Consider the following 12,889-nt stretch of genomic DNA (forward strand, 5'->3'; position numbering starts at 1 on the left):
TCTAACAAAATCACCATCGCAAAGCATACTATGTAATATATAGGCACTGAACAATACCTAGTCTTTAAATTAATTCATTTCAAAATGAATTAATTCACTTTGCGGTTTTATTTATTTATATAGTTTCTCAGATCTTCTGTCCTTTTTGTCCCCTCCAGGCTCTCCGTACCGGGACAAGATCACCATAGCGATCCTGCAGCTGCAGGAAGAAGGGAAGTTGCACATGATGAAGGAGAAGTGGTGGAGGGGGAACGGTTGTCCGGAGGATGAGAAAAATAAGGAGGCTAGCGCTCTGGGGGTGCAGAACATCGGGGGTATCTTCATCGTGCTGGCTGCAGGGCTGGTGCTGTCTGTGTTTGTGGCCGTCGGAGAGGTCCTGTACAAGTCTAAACAGAACGCTGAACTGGAGAAGGTGAGGTTTATAGGCTCCGTAGAGCATTATATCACTTTAAACGAATCTACTGTTAAACCAAAGTTTATTTGGAATTTACGGTAACAGTAACTTACAGGTAACAGGCTGCCAGTAAGTTACCGTAAAAACATGATTTTCTTTTACAGTGTAGGTGTCATAGAACATTTATAAGGTCTTATTAAAAACTGTGTACTGTGCCAGAAAGTATTCATACCCCTTTACTTATTCCACCTTTAGTTTTGTTACAGCCTGAATTCAAAATGGATTCAATATATTTATTTCTCACCCATCTACACACCCCATAATGACAAAGGGAAAACATATTTTCAGAAATGTAAGCAAATTTATTGAAAATAAAATACGTAAATATCTCATTTACATAAGTATTCACACCCCTTAGTCAACAAATGTTACAATCACATTTGGCAGTGATTACAGCTGTGAGTATTTCTGGGTAAGTCTCTAAGAGCTTTGCACACCTGGATTGCACAATATTTGCACATTATTATTTTCAAAATTCTTCAAACTCTGTCAAATTGGTTGTTGATCATTGCTAGACAACATTTTCAAGTCTTGCCATAGATTTAAGCCAAAAAAAGATTTAAGTCAAAACTAAATAGGCCACTCAGGAACATTCACTGTCTTCTTGGAAGCAACTCCAGTGTAGATTTGTCCTGGTGTTTTGTGTTATTGTCCTGCTGAAAAGTGAATTCACCTCCCAGTGTCTGGTGGAAAACAGACTGAACCAGGTTTTCCTTTAGGATTTTGCCTGTGCTTAGCTCTGTTCCATTTTTTTTTATCCTGAAAAACTCCCCAGTCTTTAACGATTACCAGCATACCCATAACATGATGCCACCACCGCTATGCTTGACAATATGGATAGTGATTTGCCCCAAACATTCAGTACAAAATGTTAACAGCTTTGTTTTGCTGTACAGGATTCCTTCTTTTCACTCTGTCAATTAGGTTAGTATTATGAAGTAACTACAAGGTTGTTGAGCCATCCTCAGTTTTCTCCTATCGCAGCCATTAATTTCTGTAACTGTTTTAATGTCAAAATTAGCCTCAAGGTGAAATCCCTGAGCGGTTTCCTTCCTCTCCGGCAACTGAGTTAGGAAGGACGCCTGTATCTTTGTAGTGACTGGGTGTATTGATACACCATCCAAAGCCTAATGAATAACTTCACCATGCTCAAAGGGATAATCGGATGGCTTTCTTTGCGAGGCATTGCAAGGCACCTTCCTCGTTTTTATGGTTGAATCTGTATTTGAAATTCACTGCTCGACTGAGGGACCTTAGATACAATTGTATGTGTGGGGTGCAGAGATGTTAATTAAACACAGTTGTTGCACACACAGTGAGTCCATGCAACTTATTATGTGACTTGGTAGGCACATTTTTACTCCTGAAGATGTTTACATAACAAAGGGGTTGAATACTTATTCAATAACGACATTCCAGCTTTTTAGTTTGAATTAATTTATAAACATTTCAAATAACATAATTCCACTCTGACATTATGGGACATTGTGTGTAGGCCAGTGTCCCACTTTTTTGTGTGCAATTTAATCCATTTTAAATTCAGGCTGTAACACAACAAAATGTGGAAAAAGTCAAGAGGTGTGAATACTTTCTGAAACCACTGTAGATGCCTCCAAAACCATGTACAAGCTAAATCATACCAGACTACATAAAGGCTGATATAAAAGGTAATCCCAGCTGGTTCACAGCCCTTTATAAAATAGCATGGCATTTGCTTGTGAATGAGTTGTGTAGTGTATAGCATAGTGTACAGTATAGTGTAGTATAGTATAGTGTGGTAGTATAGTATAACAAAGTATTGTAGTGTGGTGTATAGTATGTATAGTATAGTGTAGTAGTATAGTATATTGTGGTGTATAGTACAGTATAGTGTAGTACAGTATATTGTAGTGTATAATATAGTGTGGTATAGCATAGTATAGTATAGTGCAGTAGTATAGTGTAGTGTATAGTATAGTGTAGCATTGCATAGTATAGTAGTAGTAGTATAGTATAGTGTAGTGTATAATATAGTGTAGTATAGCGTATTATAGTATAGTGAACTGTATAATGTAGTGTAGTAGTATAATACCGTGAAGTAGTATAGTATAGTGTAGTATATGTAGCATAGTATAGTATAGTGTGATATAGCATAGTATTCACATGTTGCACCTCCGTCACTCGTTCACGTCCCCATGCCATTGTTATGAATGTTCTCAAGCCTCCGTCTACCCGGCGGTGCCATGTGGTGCCCTACAGTCTTGATAAATCCAGTCATTATGGACGGCAGCTAACGATTGTTTAGTCTAAAGTACACTATAGTGCCTGGAAATACGATGACACTGCTAAAATAATCAAATGTTTAGCAGGAAACAACTTTGCCAGCATTATCATGTCATCAAATTTACTTTAGACAAGGTAATGTTGTCATTAGCCAGCAAAGTTTTTTTTTAAATAGATAGCATTGCTAACGAGTGTCCTCCCCTCAATCTCAGCTAACTATCTAACGTTACACTGCATTTAAAGTCAATTTGACATTATCAAAATGATGAAAAAAGTTTTTCCTACTAATTATTTGCCTCCTTTTGCCTTGTATTTCCAAGCCACTGTAATGACCTCTTGATAAAAACTTCATCAGCGCTCGATGAGTAGAATGCACAGTTGGGCATTAGTCCAAAACGAACGTTCAAAACATTATTCTGACGAGACATGCAACCCATGAATAGTGTAGTTGTAGTGTAGTGTAGTGTAGTGTAGTGTACACTACCATTCAAACGTTTGGGGTCACTTACAAATGTCCTTGTTTTTGACACATTTTTTGTCCATTAAAATGACATCAAATTGATCAGAAAGACAGTGCAGACATTGTAAATGTTGTAAATGACTATCGTAGCTGGAAAAAGCTGATCTTCGCGTTCCTAGGAAACTATGCAGTTTTTTGTTTTTTTACGTGTTATTTCTTACATTAGTACCCCAGGTCATCTTAGGTTTCATTACATACAGTCGAGAAGAACTACTGAATATAAGATCAGCGTCAACTCACCATCAGTACGACCAAGAATATGTTTTTCGCGACGCGGATCCTGTGTTCTGCCTTACAAACAGGACAACGGAATGGATCGCATGCAGCGACCCAAAAAAACGACTCCGAAAAAGAGGAAAACGAGGCAGGCTTCTGGTCAGACTCCAGAGACGGGCACACCGTGCACCACTCCCTAGCATTCTTCTTGCCAATGTCCAGTCTCTTGACAACAAGGTTGATGAAATCCGAGCAAGGGTAGCATTCCTGTAACGTTCTGTGCTTCATGGAAACATGGCTCACTGGAGAGACGCTATCCGAAGCGGTGCAGCCAACGGGTTTCTCCACGCATCGCGCCGACAGATACAAACACCTTTCTGGTAAGAAGAGGGGCGGGGGCGTATGCCTTATGGCTAACGAGACATGGTGTGATGAAAGAAACATACAGGAACTCAAATCCTTCTGTTCACCTGATTTAGAATTCCTCACAATCAAATGTAGACCGCATTACCTACCAAGAGAATTCTCTTCGATTATAATCACAGCCGTATATATCCCCTCCCAAGCAGACACATCGATGGCTCTGAACAAACTTTATTTAACTCTTTGCAAACTGGAAACCATTTATCCGGAGGCTGCATTCATTGTAGCTGGGGATTTTAACAAGGCTAATCTGAAAACAAGACTCCCTAAATTTTATCAGCATATCGATTGCGCAACCAGGGGTGGAAAAACCTTGGATCATTGTTACTCTAACTTCCGCGACGAATATAAGGCCCTGCCCCCTTTCGGAAAAGCTGACCACGACTCCATTTTGCTGATCCCTGCCTACAGACAGAAACTAAAACTAGAGGCTCCCACGCTGAGGTCTGTCCAACGCTGGTCCGACCAAGCTGACTCCACACTCCAAGACTGCTTCCATCACGTGGACTGGGATATGTTTCGTATTGCGTCAGATAACAACATTGACCAATACGCTGATTCGGTGTGCGAGTTCATTAGAATGTGCGTTGAAGATGTCGTTTCCATAGCAACGATTAAAACATTCCCTAACCAGAAACCGTGGATTGATGGCAGCATTCGCGTGAAACTGAAAGCGCGAACCACTGCTTTTAATCAGGGCAAGGTGTCTGGTAACATGACCAAATACAAACAGTGCAGCTATTCCCTCCGCAAGGCTATCAAACAAGCTAAGCGTCAGTACAGAGACAAAGTAGTATCTCAATTCAACGGCTCAGACACAAGAGGCATGTGGCAGGGTCTACAGTCAATCATGGACTACAGGAAGAAATCCAGCCCAGTCACGGACCAGGATGTCTTGCTCCCAGGCAGACTAAATAACTTTTTTGCCCGCTTTGAGGACAATACAGTGCCACTGACACGGCCTGCAGCGAAAACATGCGGTCTCTCCTTCACTGCAGCCGAGGTGAGTAAGACATTTAAACGTGTTAACCCTCGCAAGGCTGCAGGCCCAGATGGCATCCCCAGCCGCGCCCTCAGAGCATGCGCAGACCAGCTGGCCGGTGTGTTTACGGACATATTCAATCAATCCCTATACCAGTCTGCTGTTCCCACATGCTTCAAGAGGGCCACCATTGTTCCTGTTCCCAAGAAAGCTAAGGTAACTGAGCTAAATGACTACCGCCCCGTAGCACTCACTTCCGTCATCATGAAGTGCTTTGAGAGACTAGTCAAGGACCATATCACCTCCACCCTACCTGACACCCTAGACCCACTCCAATTTGCTTACCGCCCAAATAGGTCCACAGACGATGCAATCTCAACCACACTGCACACTGCCCTAACCCATCTGGAGAAGAGGAATACCTATGTGAGAATGCTGTTCATCGACTACAGCTCGGCATTCAACACCATAGTACCCTCCAAGCTCGTCATCAAGCTCGAGACCCTGGGTCTCGACCCCGCCCTGTGCAACTGGGTACTGGACTTCCTGACGGGCCGCCCCCAGGTGGTGAGGGTAGGTAACAACATCTCCTCCCCGCTGATCCTCAACACTGGGGCCTCACAAGGGTGCGTTCTGAGCCCTCTCCTGTCCTCCCTGTTCACCCACGACTGCGTGGCCACGCACGCCTCCAACTCAATCATCAAGTTTGCGGACGACACAACAGTGGTAGGCTTGATTTCCAACAACGACGAGACGGCCTACAGGGAGGAGGTGAGGGCCCTCGGAGTGTGGTGTCAGGAAAATAACCTCACACTCAACGTCAGCAAAACTAAGGAGATGATTGTGGACTTCAGGAAACAGCAGAGGGAACACCCCCCTATCCACATCGATGGAACAGTAGTGGAGAGGGTAGCTAGTTTTAAGTTCCTCGGCATACACATTACAGACAAACTGAATTGGTCCACTCACACAGACAGCATCGTGAAGAAGGCGCAGCAGCGCCTCTTCAACCTCAGGAGGCTGAATAAATTTGGCTTGTCACCAAAAGCACTCACAAACTTCTACAGATGCACAATCGAGAGCATCCTGGCGGGCTGTATCACCGCCTGGTACGGCAACTGCTCCGCCCTCAACCGTAAGGCTCTCCAGAGGGTAGTGAGGTCTGCACAACGCATCACCGGGGGCAAACTACCTGCCCTCCAGGACACCTACACCACCCAATGTTACAGGAAGGCCATAAAGATCATCAAGGACATCAACCACCCGAGCCACTGCCTGTTCACCCCGCTATCATCCAGAAGGCGAGGTCAGTACAGGTGCATCAAAGCTGGGACCGAGAGACTGAAAAACAGCTTCTATCTCAAGGCCATCAGACTGTTAAACAGCCACCACTAACATTGAGTGGCTGCTGCCAACTCACTGACACTGACTCAACTCCAGCCACTTTAATAATGGGAATTGATGGGAAATTTTGTAAATATATCACTAGCCACTTTAAACAATGCTACCTTATATAATGTTACTTACCCTACATTATTCATCTCATATGCATACGTATATACTGTACTCTATATCATCGACTGCATCCTTATGTAATACATGTATCACTAGCCACTTTGTTTACATACTCATCTCATATGTATATACTGTACTCGATACCATCTACTGTATCTTGCCTATGCTGCTCTGTACCATCACTCATTCATATATCCTTATGTACATATTCTTTATCCCCTTACACTGTGTATAAGACAGTAGTTTAGGAATTGTTAGTTAGATTACTTGTTGGTTATTACTGCATTGTCGGAACTAGAAGCACAAGCATTTCGCTACACTCGCATTAACATCTGCTAACCATGTGTATGTGACAAATAAAATTTGATTTGATTTGATTTTTAATGGAATATCTACATAGGCGTACAGAGACCCATTATCAGCAACCATCACTCCTGTGTTCCAATGGCACGTTGTGTTAGCTAATCCAAGTTATTCATTTTAAAAGGCTAATTGATCATCAGCAAATCCTTTTGCAATTAAATTAGCACAGCTGATAATTGTTGTTCTGGGCAGATTTGCAAAGAAAAAGCCAGACTGGCCAATAAAAATAAAAGATTCAGATAGGCAAAAGAACACAGACACTGGACAGAGGAACTCTTCCTAGAAGGCCAGCATCCCGGAGTCACCTCTTCACTGTTGATGTTGAGACTGGTGTTTTGCGGATACTATTTCATGAAACTGCCAGTTGAGGACTTGTGATGCATCTGTTTCTCAAACTAGAGATTCTAATGTACTTGCCCTCTTGTTCAGTTGTACACCGGGGCCTCCCACTCCTCTATCTATTCTGGTTAGAGTCAGTTTGCACTGTTCTGTGAAAGGAGTAGTACACAGCATTGTATGAGATCTTCAGTTTCTTGGCAATTTCTCCCATGGAATAGCCTTAATTTCCTCAGAACAAGAATAGACTGATGAGTTTCAGAAGAAAGTTGTTTGTTTCTAGCCATTTTGAGCCTGTAATCGAACCCACAAATGCAGATGCTCCAGATACTCAACTAGTCTAAAGAAGGCCAGTTTTATTGCTTCTTTAATCAGAACAACAAAAAATTATAAACTTGGATTAGCTAACACAACGTTATAAGGTTATGATGTTATGATGTCATGAGGTTACGGTGTTATGAGGTTACGATGTTATAAGGTTATGATGTTATAAGGTTATGATGTCATGAGGTTACGATGTTATGAGGTTATGATGTTATGATGTTATAAGGTTATGATGTTATGATGTCATGAGGTTACGATGTTATGAGATTATGATGTTATAAGGTTATGAGGTTATGATGTTATAAGGTTATGATGTTATGAGGTTACGATGTTATAAGGTTGCGAAGTTATGAGGTTATGATGTTATGTTATAAGGTTACGACGTTAAGAGGTTACGATGTTATGAGGTTACGGTGTTATGTTATGAGGTTACAATGTTATGTTATGAGGTTACAATGTTATGTTATGAGGTTACGATGTTATGTTATGAGGTTACAATGTTATGTTATGAGGTTACAATGTTATGTTATGAGGTTACGATGTTATAAGAAATGGTATGTCCTCCAGACCACCAAGGTGGTGGTAAAAGCACACTTTTCTCATGTTCTTTCACCCTCTTTTCTCATGTTCTCGCTCTGTCCTCCACATCCCTCTCCCCTTCTTCACTTCCCACTCTTCCCTTGTCTCCTTGCCAGCTTCCTTTCTCCCCTATTCACCTCCCTCTTTCCTGTCCTCTCACTATTCATCTCCCTCTACCCTGTCCTCTCACTATTCACCTCCCTCTACCCTGTCCTCTCACTATTCACCTCCCACTACCCCGTCCTATCACTATTCACCTCCCTCTACCCCGTCCTCTCACTATTCACCTCGCTCTACCCCGTCCTCTCACTATTCACCTCCCTATTGCCTGTCCTCTCACTATTCACCTCCCTCTACCCCGTCCTCTCACTATTCATCTCTCTCTACCCCGTCCTCTCACTATTCACCCCCCTCTTTCCCGTCCTCTCACTATTCATCTCCCTCTACCCCGTCCTCTCACTATTCACCTCCCTATTGCCTGTCTTCTCACTATTCACCTCTCTCTTTCCCGTCGTCTCACTATTCACCTCCCTCTCTCTTGTCCTCTCACTATTCATCTCCCTCTACTTCGTCCTCTCACTATTCACCTCCCTCTTTCCTGTCCTCTCACTATTCACCTCCCTATTGCCCGTCCTCTCACTATTCACCTCCCTCTACCCCGTCCTCTCACTATTCACCTCCCTCTCTCCCGTCCTCTCACTATTCATCTCCCTCTACCCCGTCCTCTCACTATTCACCTCCCTCTTCCCCGTCCTCTCACTATTCACCTCCCTCTACCCCGTCCTCTCACTATTCACCTCCCTCTCTCCCGTCCTCTCACTATTCATCTCCCTCTACCTCGTCCTCTCACTATTCACCTCCCTCATCCCCGTCCTCTCACTATTCACCTCCCTCTACCCCGTCCTCTCACTATTCATCTCTCTCTACCCCGTCCTCTCACTATTCACCTCCCTCTTCCCCGTCCTCTCACTATTCACCTCCCTCTTTCCTGTCCTCTCACTATTCACCTCCCTCATCCCCGTCCTCTCACTCTTCATCTCCCTCTACCCCGTCCTCTCGCTACCTCATCTTCTCTCCTCTGCAACTCTCCCCTCCCCTTCTACCCCCCATCCTCCTCCTCTCCCTCCCTCTCTTACTATCACCCCCTACCAGGGTCGTCTCAATGTATCAGTGGGTTAGACCATGGTACTGACAAACTCCAGTGTGGGTTTGATTCCTGCATGGACGACATAGACTGATTGTGTGTCAGTTAATGTTGCCAGTTCTGTACGTATTTTACCCTCAACCCTCTTCCTCCCTCTCCCCTCCCCTCTCCCCCTCTCCAGCGCTCCTTCTGTAGTGTCATGGTGGATGAGTTGCGTGGTTCCCTGAAGTGCCAACGGCGCCTCAAACAGAAGCCTCAGCCGCCGGTCATTGTTAAGACCGAGGAGGTCATCAACATGCACACGTTGAATGACAGAAGACTGCCGGGCAAGGAGACCATGGCGTGATGGGGGGCAAAACGTCAAGGGAAGGTCAAAAACACCCGTCAAGGTCAAATACACAGCCAGAGGATCTGGAGGGGTTGAATGAATGTTGACGCAATGTTAACGTAACCCGAAACTATATTGCATTTGCCCCCAGCTTTGGTATTATGGTAGAGATGTTTCCTGTGGAAATGTAGACTGTCACCTCACTGTGACCGACGCTTTGTGAAAGAGACTTTTTGGAGGATTGTGGGGACAAGTTAAAGGATTGTGAGGTGGATGGATCTTTGAGATGGATCTCAATGGGGATAAAAAGGGAAGAAGTCAAAATGCAGGTCTGTTGAGGCTGTCTTCACAGTCAGTGACTCGACACACACACCTGTTCAGAGCATCACACTACACCTTGAGACCATAACATCCCAAGAAATGAGTTGTTGTTTTTCTGTTGATGTCATTTACACTATTGTCAAATCTGTGTGTGTGTCCAGTCGATCAAAATGGATCTCACTACAGGTGATTATGATATGGAATGTTACAAAGTGCCAAATGTTGAATAAGAACTGTATAAAGAAAATAGAGAGGATAGCCCGTTTCTAAAATATGTATTTATTTCATTTGAAATCATTGATGTTGATTGATCTCCCTAATACTCATTGTTTATCTTCTGTAATGCCTTCATTGTGACAAAGTTCAGCCATCATAAAGAACTGACATATTACTTTCAATGCCTCCACAAACATGCTGTACAGTGTCAAAAATAACATTACAGTCTGCCATTTGGTGTCAATATCCACTGTTTAAAGGCAGGATTTCTACAACAACAAAAAAATGTTCTTTTTGTATGCAGACAAAGTTTTGTAGTACTTTCTATCAGAGTAGCATTCTCTGTGGATTTCACATAGTGTATGTAGCAGGTGCCAACTTGGGTGCCAACTTGGGGTGTCAACTAATTCTGTCTACTGGTGATTCAGGGCCCTCCCCCGGTCTAGGGCCTCCTCACTGTGCCGTGTAGGGCCCTTCTCTCCTCCTCTGTCATAGGGCCACACTGTCTGCTCCATGGGGCCGTTCTACAGCTGCCTCCCCATCTCCCTACTAAACCTGGCTTACATAGCTACACAGTGGTTGTCTCAATAATTTGAACTCCTTTTCTCTATGACCACTGATCTGGTAGGACTTGACAGGTGGAAGCAATATGGTAAAAACCTATCCAGTCTTTTATCTATCAATGGTCATGAAAGATGAAGGGTGTGCTCGTTCAAAGTAGGATGAAGTTGCCCCTAGATGCTGATAGTGGGTCACTTTTGCATTTTCCCACTAATGGTTAAAAGAGCGGCTGAACTCACTAATTCCATATGTTTCTCTGCTGCTAATTAAGAAAAACGAGATTTGAGTCTTGGGGTTGTTGTTCGATGTGGGTGTGTTATGTTCACTTTATCGTACCCTTGTAGTTACTGTTGTTTGTCCCTCTTGAGTCACGATAGCAACAATATAGCCACTAGCACTTCCTCAAAATAGTCCGAATTAATCTAAGATAAATCACGAAATGTGTCATGAATTTTGACGTTTTTGCCAAGGATTTATTTTCTTATATCTTTCTAAGGTTTTGGTGCAGTATTTCAAGAGTTAAAAGATGTGCATGAAAAAGTCAGTGGACTGCAGACAATATTGAGACAGCTGCTGCTGTCTGCGCTCAGGACTGATTTCTGAGAACACGTCTACAACTCATCAGCAAGCTGTTGAGCTATCGTAAGTAAAGCACAAGCTGCTACACAGTGTTTATCAGTGCCCCAAATCACTAGCTAGATAAGTTCCATCTCTGTGTATGTCAATGAAGCTCGTTAGTAGTAGCAAGCAGGCACATAGAGCCGGCAGGCCACGATAGCTAAATCAGCTTATCAAGCCGCTGGTGAGTGGTGACGTGCTTCGGTGCCGTTTAGTTTTTTACAACTTTCTCACTATCTATTACCACAGTGTGGGTCTGGCAGTCTGTTTATCTGGCAGTGTTTCATAGGGAATCACGTTACAAAACAGGTCGCAGCTGGACACAAGACTCTCGAGAATGGGTTTTAATATTGACAAGTGGCAGTTGAGATGCGCATCATCTCAATTTCTTTTTTCAATAAAACACTTGCAGACACTATGAAACACATCAGAAAACAGCCACTCTTTAAAGGGCTTTGGGGCCAAGTCTTCTTTCAACGTAAGATTGCTGATGTCTTGTCTTATGTGAACCAGTCCGAGTCCGAGGCTCTGCATAATGGACAGAGTTGTCTCACTGTGGAGGTTCACTGCTATGATAGAGTGCAATCAGCGCAGCTGCTTCTCCGTGCATTCTCCCTAGGTGTTACCATCCCGTGTTAGTGGGAAAGTGGGCATGTAATCCAAACCAAACGCTGTTGTAATTTGTGACAACCTCAGTTACACAAATCTCACAAAATTAAATTTTGGAATATACTGACCCAAATTATTCTACTTACACTTTTTAATCAAGAGGCACTGGAATAAATGTTTCTGACTAATATCGATGCCGCACAGAGAAGTTGTTTTTTTGCGTTCAGTTGCCCTTTGAGGTTAGGATTGGGGAAGGGAAAACTTCACCCCGGAGCGTCTCATTCCTAAAAGGTTCCATCCCCAGAAAATAAAATGCAAAATACAAAGGTTGATGTTTCTGAAAATATTTGTGCTGTACAAGAATGAATGAAAGTAGGATTTGTGAGTAATTTCAAGAAACCATTTAGGAACAATAGAGGGGGTTCCATGTGTTGTTTTTGTTCTACCAGTATTGCTTGTCATTTTCTACCTGCTAGATTCAGTGGTACAACGTGTAATGGTTGAATAATCATTTGGAAGATTTATCAGAAAATATCCAATTGTATTTTCCCCCCAAAAATGAGGTAATAGATTTTATTTGACATTGATGCAAGGTTTTACAAAAAAATATATAATAAATAAAACTCATAACTATTCATTTGTTTTTGATACTATATTTATATTTGTAAACTGTTTAACCTTTATTGTTGCTGTGTGTATGTGTGTGTGTGTGTGTGTGTGTGTGTGTGTGTGTGTGTGTGTGTGTGTGTGTGTGTGTGTGTGTGTGTGTGTGTGTGTGTGTGTGTGTGTGTGTGTGTGTGTGTGTGTGTGTATGTGTGTGTGTGTGTGTGTGTGTGTGTGTGTGTGTGTGTGTGTGTGTGTGTGTGTGTGTGTGTGTGTGTGTGTGTGTGTGTGTGTGTGAGTGTGTGGGCGTCCGTGCAAGATAAAATCTACCTTGTCTGATGTTCAACTAAGTCCACACAATGAAGTCATTCTGATGCATGAATAACAAGAACATGTCTGTGTATTCCTCACCCCACTGTCTGTGTGCGTGCGCGTGTGTGTGTGTGTGTGTGTGTGTGTGTGTGTGTGTGTGTGTGTGTGTGTGTGTGTGTGTGTGTGTGTGTGTGTGTGTGTGT

At 43.1% G+C, this 12,889-nt stretch overlaps 1 protein-coding gene across 2 annotated transcripts in view; it reads left to right on the forward strand.

The window, feature by feature from the left end:
• LOC118374950 (glutamate receptor ionotropic, kainate 2-like) overlaps positions 1-12,404 on the forward strand; it is a 197,495-nt gene extending 185,091 nt beyond the window's left edge. The window contains exons 17-18 of one of the 2 annotated variants that reach the window (XM_052471297.1): positions 159-412; positions 9,127-9,290. In XM_052471297.1, the coding sequence (XP_052327257.1) occupies positions 159-412; positions 9,127-9,153 (281 nt within the window). In that variant the 3' untranslated portion in view covers positions 9,154-9,290. The other variant, XM_052471296.1, reaches the window with a different exon arrangement.
• The last annotated feature ends 485 nt before the right edge of the window (positions 12,405-12,889 follow it).

This window comes from Oncorhynchus keta, chromosome 19, assembly GCF_023373465.1.
Source record: "Oncorhynchus keta strain PuntledgeMale-10-30-2019 chromosome 19, Oket_V2, whole genome shotgun sequence".
Taxonomy (NCBI): Eukaryota; Metazoa; Chordata; class Actinopteri; order Salmoniformes; family Salmonidae; genus Oncorhynchus; species Oncorhynchus keta.